Source organism: Saimiri boliviensis, chromosome 2 (assembly GCF_048565385.1).
Source record: "Saimiri boliviensis isolate mSaiBol1 chromosome 2, mSaiBol1.pri, whole genome shotgun sequence".
NCBI classification, from domain to species: domain Eukaryota; kingdom Metazoa; phylum Chordata; class Mammalia; order Primates; family Cebidae; genus Saimiri; species Saimiri boliviensis.
In genome coordinates this window covers 131,022,016-131,041,075 of record NC_133450.1, presented here as the reverse complement: position 1 = coordinate 131,041,075, position 19,060 = coordinate 131,022,016, and the positions used below count along the sequence as shown (strand labels likewise).

The 19,060-nt window shown below is 42.4% G+C and overlaps 1 protein-coding gene across 2 annotated transcripts in view; it reads right to left on the bottom strand.

Annotated features, from left to right (window-relative positions):
• Window positions 1-594: 594 nt before the first annotated feature.
• The window catches only part of TDRD9 (tudor domain containing 9), a 134,227-nt gene continuing 115,761 nt past the window's right edge, over window positions 595-19,060 (bottom strand). For both annotated transcript variants that reach the window (XM_074394372.1, XM_074394373.1), the window contains 4 exons: window positions 13,170-13,308; window positions 11,317-11,435; window positions 4,482-4,554; window positions 595-1,905 (listed from right to left, as the gene is read on the bottom strand). In XM_074394372.1, the coding sequence (XP_074250473.1) occupies window positions 1,804-1,905; window positions 4,482-4,554; window positions 11,317-11,435; window positions 13,170-13,308 (433 nt within the window). In that variant the 3' untranslated portion in view covers window positions 595-1,803. The remainder of the gene's footprint in view (window positions 1,906-4,481; window positions 4,555-11,316; window positions 11,436-13,169; window positions 13,309-19,060) is intronic.

Sequence of the window (19,060 nt, the reverse complement as noted above, 5' to 3'; positions counted from 1 at the left end):
TGGGCTCAGACAATCCTTCCACCTCAGCTTCCTAAAGTGCTAGGATTTACAGGTGTGAGCTACTGCACCTGGCCTAAATTTTTAACCACTTACTAAGTTTGGTTAAAAAGCAAACAGAGGCTGGGTGAGGTAGCTCATGCCTGTAATCCCAGCACTTGTGGAGGCTGAGGCAAGCAGATCACCTGAGGTTGCGAGTTCAAGAGCAGCCTAACCAACATGGAGAAACCCATCTCTACTAAAAATAAAGAATTAGCCAGGCATAGTGGCACATACCTGTAATCCCAGCTACTCAGGAGGCTGAGGCAGGAGAATCTCTTGAACCCGGGAGGCAGAGGTTACGGTGAGCCAAGATCATGCTATTGAACTCCAGGCTGGGAAACAACAGCGAAACTCTGTCTCAAAAATAAATAAATAAATTTTAAAAATAAAATAAATAAAAAGCAAACAGAAGACAGAAGGAGTGCTTGACTGTTGTGAGTGCCCCTTACTGCTAAGGCCACACGTAGTAACTTTGCGCACCATGGATCAAGAAGTACTCACAGGCCGGCAGAGCAAAGAGAAAATCTAATCAAAGCATCTGCTGCCTTCCCCAGAGGGCTTTCTGATGATGGGCAAAAACTTCACCTGAAAGCTGAACTAAGTCTTGGATGTGCTCAAAACCTTCCAAAAGTTCTGTGTGTGTGTGTTAACTTGGTATGACCGCCTCCTGTCTAAGGCTGGGAAGCACATTCCCCAGAAGGCCAGGACAGTGGCCCAGTGACAGAGGCACAGTGCTGCCTGGTCACCACATCTGCTTGGCAGTCCTCCCGCTTGGCATCTGCTAGCTTCCTGCTGCTGGCCAGCAAACCCACAGAGGCCCAGCACAGCGCCAGTGCTCTTCCAGATATGAAGGCTTCCAAGAGCCCACACGAGTTCCTGTTTATGATCCCACGCTGATGCCTACACACATGCTTCTCCTGTTTCCTCACAATCTTCAAACTGTCCACCAGGGACAAGTCGGTTTAAGCAGAGCATTTCTCTGATCCTGCAACTTCCCTCTCATGTGTGTGAGCTCAGGGCGTCTTTCACTGCTGTATTTACAACAGCTCTGCTCTTCTGACCAAATCCTGACTGATGTGCATTGAGCTTCTAAAAGAGGTCTGTATTCCTATGTCAGTTTTATAAATTCGGATTTTTTAGAACTAAATACATCTTAACCTCCTCTGACTAAAAAGTGTCAGAAACAGAAATTTCATCTAATGCTTTTATTGTTTTAAGACAGATAAGTTATGGCCAGGTAATCTCTGATTTCCAAAATGTAAACAAAAAGAACTAGAACTCAACTTAGTCTTACCAAAATAAGGTATTTTCCCTCACAGAAAAAAAAAAAAATCAGAAAATACTACATGTTTTTTAAGTTTTTTCTTGTACTCCTGGTTTAAATCACTGTAACAGAATAAAATATGTAAGCACATGCTGGAACCTTACATCTAAGGTTAGCTACTCATTTTTACCTTAATAAGTTTAATGCAAAATATGGCTCTTTATCCCAACAGTCTTCTTTCAGAACAATTTTCCCCAAAATATTTAATACAGTGATTTTGTTTCTAGAAAAGACTAGACTTTCCAATTGTTCTCACCTGAACAAAAACACCATTCTCTGACTACCACCCAAAGAGAAAAGGAGGAGGAAAGAAAAGGGCTTTCGGATGCAGTGGGCACAGATTGTAATGCCAGACAGAGGAAAGTCAGTGTGCAGAGGGACCCTGGAATCTGCCCTCCATGGCTTCCAGAGGGTGTGCTGGAGACCACCCATGGGCACGCTCAGGTGCCGAGCACAACCAGTTTGTGGAGCTGGTAGAGAAAGGTGTTCTTCCCTCGGCTGCTTTCCCGGTCAGCCTGGTCCATGATCAGCTTTGGATCAACCTAATGGGGTAGACAAGAGGATCAGTCAGGCTGTGACAGGGCTTTTCCAGACATAAAATACACATGCATACACATACAGGATGCACAGAGTATAATTCAGTTCTCCAAAAGTATTTACAGGACACCTTGTCTGCTCTCACACTCATACTGCATGTCTGATGATTCATTTTTAACTTCATGTTTAAATAACCCCATTAAAGACGGACAAAAGACATGAAGACTTCTCAAAAGAAGACATTCAAGGGCCAAAAAAATTAAGTGCTCCACACATCACTAATCATCAGAGAAGTGCAAATCAAAACCACAAAATGCCATCTCACACCAGTCAAAATAGCTATTAATAAAAAGTCAAAAAAACAACAGATGCTGGCAAGCCTGCAGAGAAAAGAGAATGCTTATACACCACTGGTGGGAATATAAATTAGCTGAGTCACTGTGGAAAGCAGTTTGGAGATTTCTCAAGGATCATAAACGGAACTACCATTTGATCCAGCCATTCCATTACTGAGTATATACCCAAAAGAAAACAAAGTGTTCTACTGAAAAGGCACGTGCACTCACATATCCACCACAACAAATTCACCACAGCACTACTCACAATAGCAAAGACATAGAATCAGCCCAGATGCCCATCGGCAGTGGATTGGATAAAGAAGATGTGCTACACATATACTGTGGAATACTACAAAGTCATTAAAAAGAATGAAACTGTGTAACCGGGAGGCAGCTAGAGGCCATTACCCTAAGTGAATTGACCCAGGAACAGAAAACCAAATACTGCATGTTCTCACCTAAAAGTGTAGCTAAACACTGAGTACTCATGGACCTAAGATGGGAACGAGATACTGGGGACTACTAGATGGGGGAAGAAGGCAAGGACTAAAAAGCTACCTACTGGGTACCATGCTTAGTACCTGGGTGACGGGATCAGTTGTACCTCAAACCTCAGCATTATGCCACATACCCAGGTAACAAAAGTCACACATGTACCCCTTGAATCTAAAATAAAAGTTGAAAACAAACAAATTCATGATTAATACTATGGAAAGCTTTATTGAGAAATCTCAGCACTTGTGTAGGCTGAGAGCCTCTCCCCCTGAAAAAAACCATAAAACAAGGCAAAATTGTAAAAACCACCACCACCATTTGAAGGCTCTGGAAATTAACCAATGCAAACAAGTTGAGGAACATTTATTCATAACAAATTGCCGGCTCCAGGTGAGAACAGTGGAGTATGTGGAGTTATTGCTGAGGTAGGGGCCGCTCCCGCCCCATGCACGCCTATGTAAATGTGGACAGTAATTGCATTATAGGTCTTGAAAACATGGAAGTTTTCTAAAACACACTAACCTCAAAGTGAAATTCTGTTTTCAAACAAAGTCCTGCTAGTTCATCACCCTTAGATGCTCCAACTGAGCCTGATGGCCACAGGGGTTGGTATGGCCGCCCCTCTCCTTGCCCACAGAGCCCACACAATCCAGTCAGCTGCTAGGATCAGCTCTGGGGTCTCTAAAGAGGGACCCAGGCACAGGGCACAGGGGGAGCAGACTAGCCTCACAGTGGGAGCAACCTCTAGGCACAGGATGGGACACAGCCCCCAGAAGCAGAGCCTCACTGAGATCACCAAAGGGGAGAGGAAAGACTGTCCCTGCTGCTTTATATATAAAGATATCCTTGGCTCTAGAATTAAATCCCCAAACTCCTCTGGGCTCCTATCTCTGAAATCACGTTTTATTCCATTTCTAGCCCTACAGACAGGAAGTATCAGGGAGCCTATGAAGGGCTTTGTCCTTCTTCACCACTCAACTATGGCCCCTGAAAATTCCTTCATTAAAGCCTGAACCCCTACTGCGATGGTATTTGGAGATAGGGCCTCTGGGAGGCGATAAGGGTTAGATGAGGTCACAAGGGTGGGGCCCCCAGGATGGGATTTGTGCCCTAAGAGAGGGTATTTTTCTTTCACGTGAGGACACAGCGAGAAGGTGGCCATGTGCAGGTGTCCCTCACAAGTAACCACAAACTGGCACCTGCCCTAGGACTTCCAGCCACCAGAGCTATGAGAACAAATGTCTGCTGTTCCTAAGCCCCTACACAGAGTGGCACTGTGACAGCAGCCCAAGCAGATGAAGACAACCAGTGCAGCCTGAAAGCCACCAAGCCAGCCATGCGGCAGGAATGGCCAAGGCACATTTTACGAAGACCACCAAGAGCAGAAGGGTCCGATCCAGTCAGACACCAGTATAACTCACTGCCCATGAGCATCTCCAGTCAGACACCGGTAGAACTCACTGCCCATGAGCTGCGGATAAAACAATACCTGTTTTTTCCCCAACTCACGGGTAGTGAGTTCTACCGGTGTCTGACTCTTTGCCGAGGCATCACATAGAGGACACTGTACAGAAACAACCTGTCTGGTCTGAGACATCTGCCGCTGACCCCCAAAGCCATCCACTTTGCCTTCTGTCTCTGCCCTCGCGGACCCTTGGCCAGCCCTGGCTCTGAACCCTGGGTCCGCCCAGGGCCCATCCCCTCCTCCACGTGGCCTCTGCTGACATAGCAGCCTGTGTCCCACTCACCTGATTCCACTCATAGGGCTTCTCATGCCACTTGGGAACAATCTTCTCTCTTGGTTTTGACTGACAGAACAAACTATATTTTTTTTTAAAAAAAAGTAAATTATATTAATATATTAGTAACCAAAAACACTGCTGTGATTTTTAAAAGATTTAAATCCTATATATTTCCCACAGAATTAGAACTACAATAAACTGTTTAAAGGTTAACATTTATAGTTATGACCAGAAAATATTTTAATCTATAGCTTATTCAAAAGCAGAAAGAAATGGAGTGCAGCAGATCTGTAAGACCAAGTCTCATCTCCGCGTTCCCTTAGCAACCAGCACTGCACATCACTACATGAATGAGTCAAGTTCTCTGAAATCTAACAGGGCGTTTTGTACCATTAGCTATTAAGCAGTCACGACAAGTTGGAAACATAAAAAAGATAGAGAGGGAATTTGAGCAATGAGCGAGTAACAAGTTCTGCAGAGCCTCTCCCCCTGGAAAAAAACCATAAAACAAGGCAAAATTGTAAAAACAACCACCACCATTTGAAGGCTCTGGAAATTAACCAAAGCAAACAAGTTGAGGAACATTTATTCATAACAAATTGCCGGCTCCAGGTGAGAACAGTGGAGTATGTGGAGTTATTGTTGAGATAGGGGATGCTCCCACCCCATATATCTGTCCCCGAACCCAGCACCACAGCACTCCCAGGGCCATGAAGGCTACGTGATCTGGGGCAGAGGATGAAAAAGCCTCAGACCTTGACTTGCAGCACTGTCAGTAAAAACAGCAATGCAGGAAACACACGGGGAAAGCCCATAGCTTTCCAGCCTCAGGCCACATTCTGCTTGGGGCCAGCAGCAGACCAGAAGGCCCAGAAGGGAAGAGGGAGACCCTGGAAAGGAGGGTGCCACAGAGGGAGAGCAGGCCCTCTACACATCCCTGACTGACGGAGGGGTGCATGTGTGGGAAAAATCTGGGAAGCTCTGGGAAAAACAGAATCCAGGGAAGAATTAAAAAGTGCCTGAACTACCTGAATTGAACCTTAGAAAGACTGGAAGGAAAAAAAAGTGCCTGAACTTGGAGTGCACTTTCCAACCCAGTAGCTCCACTGGCAGACAGCAGAAGCCTTCAGGGCAGTATTTAAGCACAACTTCTGACTGATCCTGATTGATCACTGGCTAAGTACTAAGCTGTGCAGATACAAGGACAACACCTAGGAAACCAGGCTACAAAATAAGATAAGAATAAACAAAACAAAACAGGAGCTGGGCATGGTCTCACATGCCTGTAGTCCTACCTACTCAGAAGGCCGAGGAGGGAGGATTGCCTGAGCCCAGGAGTTCAAGGCTACAGTGAGCCATGATCACACCACTGCACTCCAGCTTAGGCAACAAAGTGAGCCTTTGTTTCTATAAAAATTAAAATTAAAAACATAACAAAACCCAGAACCCAGATGTCAGTGATCTCACATCATGGGGGATGGACTTACAGGTTAAATCTAGGCATGTTTCTAAAGTGAAACAAACTAAACTAACAACCAAATCCAAAAACAACAGCTCTGGGGGAACTGCTCCAGTACATTATCTAAAGTACCTAATTTCCACCAAAAACTGAGGAGACATCAAAGACACAGGAATGTGTGGCCCACACACAAAACAGTAGCCAGTCAAAGCTGAGTGCATGGCCAGGTGTGGGTTCTGCACTCAAAGACCTCAAGGCAGCCACTGTAAACAAGTGCTAAGAATTTTTTTAAAAAATAGGATGACCATGAGTCAGAGACAATCTCAATAAAAATTAAAAACTACCAACGATTCAAAAGACATTCTTGAGTTGAAAAGTACAATGACTGAAATGGAAAATTATCTGCAGCACATCCACATTGGTCTGAGATGAAATAATAAAGGATCAGTAACCTTAAGATCAACAGAAATTAACCAATCTGAAACACAAATAGGAAAAAGACTGAAGAAAAATGACCAGAGCCTCAAAGACCAGTGAGGCAGTGTGGACTGCATTAGCGTGTATATAACACTAGGGCACTAACGGACGGTGTAAAGCAATGTCTCCCTAAAGGCGAAGACAGCAGGCACGAGGCAGAAAAAATATTTGAAAAAATTCAAACACGTAAATATACTGTTAAGTAAAAGCATAGAAGAAGCCTGCTATGCATATGGTAGCTATTGAGAGGCTAGGGTAGTTATGTTAATATCAAACCAAATAGACCTTAAAACAAGAAGTATTACTAGAGAGAGAAAGCTTTCATCATAATGATCCTGTGTGTAGGAAATCCTAAGGAATCCACAACAACTACTAGAATATACAAGTTTAACAAGGTGACAGTTAAAAGACCAATATATAAAAATCCTATTCCTTTGTTAAAAAAAAATTAAGAAAATTTCATTCACAATAGCATTAAAAGTATTAAAATATTTAAAAACAACGACAGTGCAAGACCTGCACACTGAGAATTCTAAAACAGTGTTAAGAGAAATTAAAGATCCAAATGAACAGACACTCCATATTTATGGACTGGATGGCTCACTATCGTTAGGATGGCAATTCTCCCCACACCGACTCACAGGTTCCACAGAATCCCCATCACAATTCTAACAAGGCTTGTTATGCAAACTGACAAGCTAATTCTAAAATTTATATGGAAAAGAATACAAAAGAGTAAAATAATTTTGAAAAACAACAAAACAGGAGGACTAACGCTACAGCAATCCAGACAGTATATAGCACTGGTACACAGATAGATATAAAATAATAGAACAAAACAGAAAGCCCAATAATAACTCTTTACATTTATAGCCAATTGATTTTTAACCAAGGTAACAAGGCAATTCAATGGGAAAGGTATAGCTTTTCAGCAAATGATGCCATCACAACTAGATATTCATATGCAAAAAATGACTTTAGGCTCTTATATCACACACCATATATAAAATTATCTCAAAATGGATCAAAAGCCTAAATATAAAAAGTAAATTTTAAAAAGAGAGAAAATGACTGTGACCTCAAGTTTCGCAATAATTTTTTTTTTTAGATATAACACCAAAAGCATAATTCATTTTTTTAAAAATACAGTAGTGTCTTAGTCCATTTTCCCTTGTTATAACAGAAGACCAAAGAATGGGTCACTTATGAAGATAAGAAATTTCTTTCTCACAGTTCTGTAGCTGGGAAGCGCAGGAGCAAGGCTCTAGCACCTGGCCTGAGCCTTTTTGCTGCATCATGACAAGGCAAAGGGGCAAGTGAGTACTTGAGACAGGAGAGGCACCGGAGCAGACCCACTTTACAACAATCCATATTCTCTTGATAACTAACCATCTCTCACAATAATGACATGAGTCCAGCTACCTCTTATTACGCCCCACCTTCCAGCACTGCTGCATTGGGTATTAGGTTGCAAACACACCACATTCAAACCACAGCAAGTAGACTTCAACAAAATCAAAACTTGTGTTCTTTGGAAGACATCATTAAAATAAGAAGACAGGCTACACAATGGAGAAACCAATTCCAAATTACTTACCCAATAAAAGCCACGTATCTAAAATTTTTAAAAACTTTCTACAACTCAATAATGAAAAGACAAATTTTAAAATGGGCAAAAGATCTGAACAGACATTTCACCAAAAAAAAAAAAAAAGATAAATGACTGCTAAGAGGAAAAGAAAATGTTGCTCTACATCATTAGTCATTAAGAAAATAAAAATTAATACTACAATGAGATACTACCATACTCACCAGACTGACTGCAGTAAAAACACACTGACAGTGCCACATGCTGATGAGAATGTGGAGAAGCCAGAGCCATCCTATGTTGCTGGTAGGCATGCAATATGGTACAGCTATTTTGGAAAACGGTTTGGTCTTTTTTTTCCAGTTGGAGTTTTGCTCTTGTCACCCAAGCTGGGGTACAATGGTGTGATCTCGGCTCACTGCAACCTCTGTCTCGAGGTTTGAGCAATTCTCCTGCCTCAGCCTCCCAAGTAGCTGGGATTACAGGCGTGCACCACCATGCCCAACTAATTTTTGTATTTTTAGTAGAGACAGGGTTTTGCCATGTTGGTCAGGCTGGTCCCAAACTCCTGACCTCACGTGATCTGCCCACCTCAGCCTCCCGAAGTGCTGGGATTACAGGTTTGAGCCGCTGTGTCCAGCCCTGGCCATTTCTTAAAAGATTAACATAAACCTACCAATACAACCCACCAACTCCACTCATAGATATCTACCCAAGAGAGAAAAATACATGTTCACAAAAAGACTGCATGTGACTATTCATAGCAGCTTTCTTCATAATGGCCAAATACTGGAAATAATCCAAATATTTTATCAATTGGTAAATGGATAAACAAAATGTGGCATATACAAACAGTGAAATATTATTTAGTAAAAAGAAACATGATACAACATGGATAAACCTAAAAAAAAAAAACTAAGCTAGTGAAAGAAGCCAGATTTTACAATTAAAATGTGATTCCACCTATATAAAAATGTCAGAGAAGGCAAATGTGTAAACGGAAAGCAGATCAGTGGTTCCTGGGGCTGGGGTAGGAACAGGACTGCATGCAAACTTGTGATCCTAAACATAGTTTTACTGAGGTGTACTTTATATACCCTACAATTCATCAACTTTAAGCACACAATTTTTTAGTTTTAGTAAATTTATGGGGCTGTACAAATAACGGCACATTCTATTTTAATGTATTAGTCAAGCAGGTGGCATCTGTTGCCTGCTACCAAGTAGAAGATGGGGCACCCCTGCATCTTGTCTTGCAGTCGCCAAGGAAAACACATGTAGTCAGGCCTTGGCTGAACAAACCTTTACTTACAGAGAGAGAAGACAGGACAGGATCAGCTCCAGTGATTGGCACCAGTCCCTGTGGCCAATGGGTACATCCAGGAAGACAAGGCAGGGCCCAGCCTGCAAGCCCCTCTCTTGTGTGACAGCAGGAGAGCCCTGTTCCATCCCTGCAATGGTGGGATCGGCCAGGTACCATGTAACACACAGGATTAAGCAGGGCAGAGTCTGAATCAGGGAAAGATCTTCCCACACACATGGCAACGAGCCCCGTACAGGCTGTGAGGACACTTAATCTTACGGGAAAGAAGCATTCCAGGCCCACAGCCTGCTGTCACATGGCAGACAGGGGATCAATAGCTGTATGTGTGAGACTGCCTTTTCCGACAATACTTATGAATAAACTACTTTGGATGACAGAAATGCTGAAAAGCTAGGTTGTGTTGATGGACTGCACAACTATAAATTCACTAGAGTCACTGAATTGTTAAAACAAACAAACCAATACCTATCTATGGCATAAAAGTCAGGATACAGTTACCCTTGTTTTGGGGGTAGGGAGTGATGGTGGCTATAACCACACCTGCACACCCTAAGGATCACCTGGGCTCTGACCCAGGTGATGGCCACATGGGTGTGTTATCTGTGTACTTCATGTATGTTAAACTTGAACCCAAATTTTATATAAAAACATTTTTCTGGCTGAGGGCAGTGGCTCATGCTTGTAATCCCAGCACTTTGGGAGGCTGAGGCAGGTGGATCACCTGAGGTCAGGAGTTTGAGACCAGCCTGACCAACATGGTGAAACCCCGTCTCTACTAAAAACACAAAAATTAGCCAGGCATGGTGGTGGATGCCTGTCGTCCCAGCTACTTGGGAGGCTGAGGCAGGAGAATCACTTGAACCCAGGAGGTGGAGGTGGCAGTGAGCTCAGATGACAAAGCAAGACTCCATCTCAAAAATAATATATGTATTTTTTTACCAGCATGGGCAACATAGCAAGATCTCATCTATATAAAAAATTTTAAAAATTAGCCAGGGGTGGTGGTGTGCACCTGTAGTCTCCACTGCTGGGGAGGCTGAGGCAGGAGGATCATGTGTGCCCAACAATTGGAGCTACAGTGAGCCATGATCGCACCAGTGTGTTCAGCTTGATCAACAGAGTAAGGCCCTGTCTCTAAAAATAAATAAATGATAGAAAATATTTTTATATAAAAGAAAATGAAGAGAGAAAATTAAAACTGGCCTTTCTCACAATTTCTAAAACAGCTATATATACCTTTTTTAAACTGTTTATTAAACTAAAAGAAACCAACCCAAAAGGCATAGGAAGGAGAGAAGTGTCACCATGATACCAGATGCCACCTACTCTCACACAGCTCCAGGTCCCAGGCAGCACAGGACACTGTCAGGCAAGGAAGGACCAGGCCCTAGCCTGGGAGACTGGCTCTGGGGCAGGAGCACAGGACTAGTTAGCTGGCATGCGGGTTTCTCCTCCACCACCACTCCCACTCTTGTTGGCCTTCCCAGGGCCCTCAAGCTGCATTGGGCTCATGGGCTACACCAAGAGGAGCCCTTGCCTCTTCATTCTAGTTTGGTTTAGACCATGGAGAGTCCAGCAAGAGATAAGAGACAAGGGAGTGAGGTCAGGATGCTCCTTCTCTGACCTCCCCGACACAGGGGCTCAAGAGAGGCCCAGCTCCGTAAGGCCCAGTCCTGCAGGCCGCACTCCCCCAATCCCTAAGGCACCCACTGAAAATGGTGGGCAACACATTTCCCACCATGGCTTCCCATGCCCTGCCCACACTGTCTGCAATGATCCCTTCAAGAGACGTACACAAACAGGACAGGAGTGCTGCTCTCCACAAGAAGAGTGTGTCTGCATTTTGATGCCTCCCAGTGCTGTCTCCAGCACTGGAACTCCACTTCGGGTGATGGACATGTCATACTGCCTACACAATTCAAAACAGCCACTATCAAGGCAGCTGAGAAAGTCAACTGGGAAGGAAAGAAGCCCACATCATTGCACAGCTTACCCTAAAAGCTTCTGACGGGCATTATCCTGAAGCTGTGCAACTCTCTCTGGCCCAAGATACTTGCATCCATTTGGTCCGTCACAGACTAGCTTGTTAACAGCAGCCCTGAGAATATTAACCTGTAAATAAACAGCAACATAAACACTCATATGGCTCCACCGTAACTGAATTCATCCCATGTTAATAATTCATAGCATTCAGGGTTGGTATTCTCTATCATCAATATGGTTTATCCACTTGCCTTCTGAAGGCATCTTGACTTCTCTGTTTTTAGCAATTATGAATAAAGCTGCATTTGGCATTCACATACAAGTTCTATATGAATGCCAGTTTTCAAATATCTTGAATAAATATCTACAGATGGGATTCCTGGGTCACATGGTAGATGCAGGCTTCACTTCACATGAAACTGTCTTCTAAAATAGAGTAATTAATCTGCGTTCCCATCAGCAATGAACAAAAGGTCCCTAGTCCCCCTGCACCACATCCTTGCCATTGCTGGTTCCTATCAGGTTTCAGATTTTTGCCATTCCAACAGGTATGTGGTGGTATGTCATGGGAGTCTGCATTTGCATTTTCTTAATGACATGGGCTTAGCATCTCTCCGTGTGTTTACTGCCATCCATGTTTTCACTTTGTTGCTTTTCTTATAATTGAGTTTTCAAAGTTCCTTACACATTGTGGACACAAGTCCTTCATCAGATATGTACTTCATAAATACTTTCTCCTAGCGTGCACCTTGTCTTTCCTTCCTCTTAAGAGGATCTTTTGCAGAACAAAAGTTTTTAATTTTGATAAATTCCAAAGTATCAATTTCCCCTTCACAGATTCTGCTTTGGGTGTTGTATTTACAAACTCATGCCACACCCAAAGTCACATAGATTTTCTGAATTTGCTTATAGAACTTTAATGGTTTTACGTTTTCCCATTAGCTCTATGGCTTAATGAGTATTTTCAAGCCCATAAGCCCCTTCTTGTGACCAGGCAATCACAACTTAACAGCTGCAGAGACAACACCGACACCTGCCCCCAGATCATCAGCAGCTGTCTCCTCAGCTCCTCCTGCCCGCCTCCCTGTCCCTTCAGTGTGGTGTGTCAAGCTCACCTGTCTCATGGAACTTCTAAGAAAAAAAGGTGATTGAGTACTTAGAGAGTAGCAATTCTCTATTTGTGGTGAAGGATCAGTTTTTATTTTCCTACTTTGTAAAATGCAATAAAAATAAATTACTATAACAATGAAAGATTTTTTAAAATGTATACAACTGAGCCGACATTTCTCATTACTAGATTCAAATGACATATAAATACTTTGTGTACTTGTTAGTTTCCCTGTCTACCTCTGCCACCTCGCCCCCGAGCTACTGTGGTGCCCAGACAGTGCTGCAAGCAGCTCAGCCCCAGGCCTCCACTCGGCATGGTCCCAGGGCTAGGAGAAGGGCAAAGGACAGAACCTTGTGTCCTCCTTTCTCATTCCAAGTCAGGAACCTTGTGTCCAGGCATCATTCCAAGTCAGGAAGTGGAACTAGCAAAAATGTTTTTGGAAAGAGACCCACAGCAGCCCTATGGCCTTGCTGTGGTAACTGATTGCCCAGAAAAGCTTACTATGATACGGAATGAGGGATTCAGAGAGCACCACCTATCAGGAAGCTACTTTTCACAGGAAAGATACATCAAATTGGCAAGTTAAGGAGCAGTCCTCCAGGACGGCGACCCCAGGAGGGACAAGGAATTTGGGCATCTCCAGGACCAAAGGTCTGTGCCACAAGCTCCATGGCAGACTCTGCACTCACTGTCAGGTAAGCAAAACCAGAGAGAGATGGGGTTTTTGCACCATGATGCTGCACCGCCCTTACCTCGACAACGTCCTCCACACTGAACTGAACATCAAACGCAAGCTCCATGTCATGCTCAGGCAGTATGGGGGCCCCTGTAGTTGGATTCCACCCCAAACCACAAAGGACTCCAGTGTAGCACTTGCCATCGTGATTGATCCTAAATGGAATGTTTTCAGAAGAGTACATTATTTCAGAATTGTTAGACTACGTGTTTTACATGTAAAACTTGACCAATACAATTATCCTAAATTCTGCCAGCCTTAGTACGCCAATTAATTTCATTTGTGCATTTTTTCTGCCAGTTTTTACAATAGAAATAATACAGTTATAAAATATATCTTTATAAGGATAGTATTTTTATTAATACTTAATTTTTATTAATACTTCATTAAATTTCTAATATGGTAGATAAGATAATAAAAAGAGTATTTTATCAAGAATGGGATTTTTCGCCCCCTACCTTCAGATTCCTTCCATGGGTTAAATTCTTATTAGCGAAATTTCTGAAGAAAGGGCTATGCACATATTTATGACTTGTGAAACAAGTCTAGCACTTAGCAAAAGTGTAAAAAAGGTCTGTTCCACCTTCTAATCCTAAAACAATGGTGCACAAAGTTTTGTATCCCAGTTTTATCACCACCCTCCTCTGACCACTGACATATCCTGTCACTTTTATCACTCCCTAAATCTGTCAGCCTCTCCATTGCTGCTGCCACCAGCTTGGTCCAAGTCACCACCATTTTTAACCTTGAACTTGGTTAACAACTTTCTGACCAATTCCTCATCTCTTACTCCTGCTACTTCCAATCTTTTTTCCATAGCACACACAGGGGTAGCTTTTCAGAACAAATCCAGTAATATTACTCCCTTGCCTAAGGCGTCTCAGTAGTTTCCAATCACACCGTGGATTACAGCAGGGCCTAGAAGCCACAGTGTGACCCCAGCTCCACTCAGCTATTCTGAGTCCTCTCAGACGCACCTCACTTGCCAGGCTCCCTCTCAGCCTAAGAGCACAGATCCCTCCTACCCTCTCCTGAACGAGGCCCTTCCTCCCACACCTCCTCCCGTCTCCCTCACAGAGCCCCCCAGAGCAGCCTCAGCCTCCTGGGTTCCATGACCTTCCTGCCTCAGGTTCTTGAGTAGCTAGGATCACAAGAGCGAGCCCCCATACCCAGGGACTACAATTTTTTAAAACTATGAAATAGTTCATAAACACGCTGCTGTAAGCCACACAGAATGTTAGTATACAGTATGGCAGACTTTATCTTCCAAAGATGGTGACCTTAGCAGCTCTCATCTCCTTCCTGTTCTTACAATGGGAAGCAGACACCTTCAGTGATGAACTGGGTCAGTGATTCTGCACCTTCTGTCTAGATGCAACTGTGACTATGGAAAACTCACAGTGCGGCTTCTGCAGCTACATTACAAAAGGTGACACAGACTTGGTGATATGCTTAGGCTTTGTGTCTCCACCCAAATCTCATCCTGAATTGTAGTTCCCATAATTCTCACGTGTCACGGGGAGGGACCCTCTGGAAGGTAATTAATCATCAGGGTAATCACCTTCTCATGATATAGTGATGGTGAGTGAATTCTCAGGACATCTGATGATTTTTTTTTAATTTATTTATTTTACTGTAGGTGCATACTATATCTGGCATTTCTCCCCATGTTAGCCCTCCCCACCCTCCCTTTTCTCCCCACCCCCTGTTGTCTCTCCCTTACCCGCCCCCCAACTGCCCCCAGTGTGTGATGCTCCTCTCCCTGAGTCCATATGTTCTTGTTCAACATCCACCTGAGTGAGAACATACGGTGTTTGGCCTTCTGTTCTTGTGTCAGTTTGCTGAGAATGATGGTTTCCAGATTCATCCAAGTCCCTACAAAGGACACAAACTCATCATTTTTTATGGCTGTGTAGTATTCCATGGTGTATATGTACCACATTTTCTTTGTCCAGTCTATCATTGATGGGCTTGTGGGTTGGTTTCAGGTCTTTGCTATTGTACACAGGGCTGCAATGAACATACGTGTGCATGTGTCTTTGTGGTAGAACGATTTATAGTTCTTTGGGTATATACCCAGTAATGGGACTGGGTCAAATGGAATTTCTATTTCTAGATCCTTGAGAAATTGCCACACTGCCTTCCACATTGAACTAATTTACACTCCCACCAACTGTGTAAGAGCGTTCCTATTTCTCCACATCCTCTCCAGCATCTGTTGTCTCCATATTTTTTAATGATTGCCGTTCTAACTGGCATGAGATGATATCTCAGTGTGCTTTTAATTTGCATTTCTCTAATGACCAGTGATGATCAACATTTCTTCATATGTTTGTTGGCCTCATATACGTCTTCTTTTGAAAAGTGTCTGTTCGTATCCTTTGCCCACTTTTGAATGGGGTTATCTTTTTCTTATATATCTGTTTTAGTTCTTTGTAGATTCTGGATATTAGCCCTTGGTCTGATGGGTAGATTGCAAAAAAATTTTCCCATTCTGTTGGTTGCCAATTCATTCTAATGATGGTTTCTTTTGCTGTACAGAAGCTCTGGAGTTTAATTAGATCCCATTTGTCTATTTGGCTTTTATTGCCATTTATTGCTTTTGGTGTTTTAGTCATGAAGTCCTTGCCTATGCCTATGTCCTGGATGGTTTTGCCTATGTTTTCTTCTAGTGTTTTTATGATGTTAGGTTTTATGTTTAAATTTTTGATCCATCTGGAGTTAATTTTAGTGTAAGGTGACAGGTAGGTGTCCAGTTTCTGCTTTCTGCACATTGCTAGCCAGTTTTCCCAACACCATTTATTAAACATGGAGTCGTTTCCCCATAGCTTGTTTTTGCTGGGTTTGTCAAAGATCAGATGGTTTTAGATGTGTGGTGTTTCTTCTGGGGCCTCTGTTCTGTTCCATTGGTCTATGTCTCTGTTTTGTTACCAGTACCATGATGTTTTGATTACTGTACCCTTGTAGTATAGTTTGAAGTCTGGCAGTGTGATGTCTCCAGCTTTGGTCTTTTTGCTTAGGATTGTCTTGGCTATGTGGGCTCTTTTTCGGTTCCATATGAAGTTTAAAGTGGTTTTCGCCAGTTCTGTGAAGAAGGTCATTGGTATCCTGATGGGGATAGTGTTGAATCTATAGATTACTTTGGGCAGTATGGCCATTTTCACAATACTGATTTTTCCTAACCATGAGCATGGACTGTTTCTCCATCTGTTTGTGTCCTCTCTTATTTCGTTGAGCAGTGGTTTGTAGTTCTCCTTGAAGAGGTCCTTTACATCCTTTGTTAGTTGTATTCCCAGGTATTTTATTCTCTTTGTAGCAACTGTGAATGGGAGCTCTCTCTTGATTTGGCTCTTTGTTTATTATTGGTATATAGGAATGCTTGTGATTTCTGCACGTTGATTTTGTATCCTGAGACTTTGCTGAAGTTGCTTATCAGTTTGAGAAGATTTTGGGCTGAGACGATGAGGTCTTCTAAATATACAATCATGTCATCCGCAAATAGAGACAGTTTGATTTCCTCCTTTCCTAATTAAATACCCTTTATATCTTTTTCTTGCCTGATTGCTCTGGCTAGAACTTCAAATACTATGTTGCATAGGAGTGGTGAGAGAGGGCATCCTTGTCTAGTGCCTGATTTCAAAAGGAATTCTTCCAACTTTTGCCCATTCAGTATGATATTGGCTGTAGGTCTGTCATATATAGCTTTTATCATTTTATGATACGTTCTGTCAATACCTAGTTTATTGAGTTTTTAGCATGAAGGGCTGTTGAATTTTATCGAAGGCCTTCTCTGCATCTATTGAGGTAATCATGTGGTTTTTGTCTTTGGTTCCATTTATGTGATGGATTCCATTTATGGATTTGCGTATGTTGAACCAGCCTTGCATCCCTGGGATGAAGCCTACTTGGTCGTGATGGATAAGCTTCTTGATGTGCTATTGCAATCTGTTTGCCAGTATTTTATTGAAGATTTTTGCATCGATGTTATTCATGGATATTGGCCTGAAGTTTTCTTTTTTAGTTGAGTCTCTGCCTGGTTTTGGTATCAGGATGATATTGGTCTCATAAAATGAGTTAGGGAGGATTCCCTCCTTTTGTATTGTTTGATATAGTTTCAGAAGGAATGGAACCAGCTCCTCTTTGTATGTCTGGTAGAATTTGGCTGTGAACCCATCTGGACCTGGATTTTTTTTGGTTGGTAGGCTATTGACTGCTGCCTCTACTTTAGTCCTTGCTATTGGTCTACTCAGGGTTTCAACTTCCACCTGGTTTAGTCCTGGTAGAAGCTCAAGTGTCTAGGAATTTACCCATTTCTTCCTGCTTTACTGGTTTATGTGAGTAGAGCTGCTTGTAGTAATCTCTGATGGTGGTTTGTATTTCTGTGGGATCAGTGGTGATATCCCCTTTATTGCTTTTTATTGCAGTCTATTTGATTCTTCTCCCTTTTCCTTTTATTAATCTGGCTAGTGGTCTATTTTGTTGATCTTTTCCAAAAAAAAAAAAAAACAGCTCCTAGATTTACTGATTTTTTGAAGGGTTTTTTGTGTCTCTATCTCCAGTTCTGCTCTGATCTTAGTTATTTCTTGTCTTCTGGTAGCTTTTGAGTTTTTTTGATCTTACTCCTCTAGCTCTTTCAATTTTGATGATAGGGTGTCGATTTTAGATCTTTCCTCTCTTCTCTGGTGGGTATTTATTGCTATAAATTTCCCTCTCAACACTGCTTTAAATGTGTCCCACAGATTGGTAAGTTGTTATCTTCATTCTGGTTGGTTTTGAAGAACATCTTTATTTCTGCCTTCATTTCATTGTTTATCCAGTCGACACTCAGAGCAAGTTGTTCAGTTTCCAAGTGGTTGTGCGGGTTTGAGTGTGTTTCTTAATCCTGAGTTCTAGTCTGATTGCACTGTGGTCTGATAAACTGTTATGATTTCTGTTCTTTTGCATTTGCTGAGGAGTGATTTGCTTCCAATGATGTGGCCAATTTTAGAGAAAGTGCAATGTGGTGCTGAGAAAAATGTATATTCTGTGGTTCTGGGGTGGAACGTTCTGTATATATCTATTAGGTCCGCTTGGTCCAGCTCTGCATTCAAGTCCTGGATATACTTATTAATTTTCAGTCTCATTGATCTGTCTAATATTGACAGTGGAGTACTGAAGTCTCCCACTATTATTGTGTAGGAGTCTAAATCTCGTTTTAGGTCATTAAGAACTTGCTTTATGTATCTGGGTGCTCCTGTGTTGGGGGCGTATATATTTAGAATAGCTAGCTCTTCCTGTTGGATTGATCCTTTTACCATTATGTAGTATCCTTCTCTGTCTCTTCTGATCTTTGTTGGCTTGAAGTCCATTTTATCAGAGACTAGGATTACAACCCCTGCTTTTTTCTGTTCTCCATTTGCTTGGTAAATCTTCCATCCCTTTATTTTGAGTCTATGTGTGTCTTTGTATGTGAGATGGGCTTCCTGAATACAGCACACCAATGGGTTCTGACTTTTTATCCAGTTTGCCTGTCTGTGTGTTTTGATTGGGGTATCTAGGCCATTTACATTCAATGTTAATATTGTTATGCATGAATTTGATCCTGCCATTTTGTTACTGGCTGGTTTTCTTTCCCATTAATTGACTCATTTTCTTAATTGCATTTTTGGTCTTTGTCAACTGGTTTGCTTTTGCAGTGACTGGTACTTGTTCCTTCCCATGCTTAGTGTTTCTTTCAGGAGCTCTTGTAGGGCAGGTCTGGTGGTGATGAAATCTCTCAATAATTGCTTGTCTGTAAAGGATTTTATTTCTCCGTCACTTACAAAGCTTAGTTTGGCTGGATATGAGTTTCTGGGGTGAAAGTTCTTTTCTTTAAGGATGTTGAATATTGGCCCCCACTCTCTTCTGGCTTGTAGGGTTTCTGCCAAG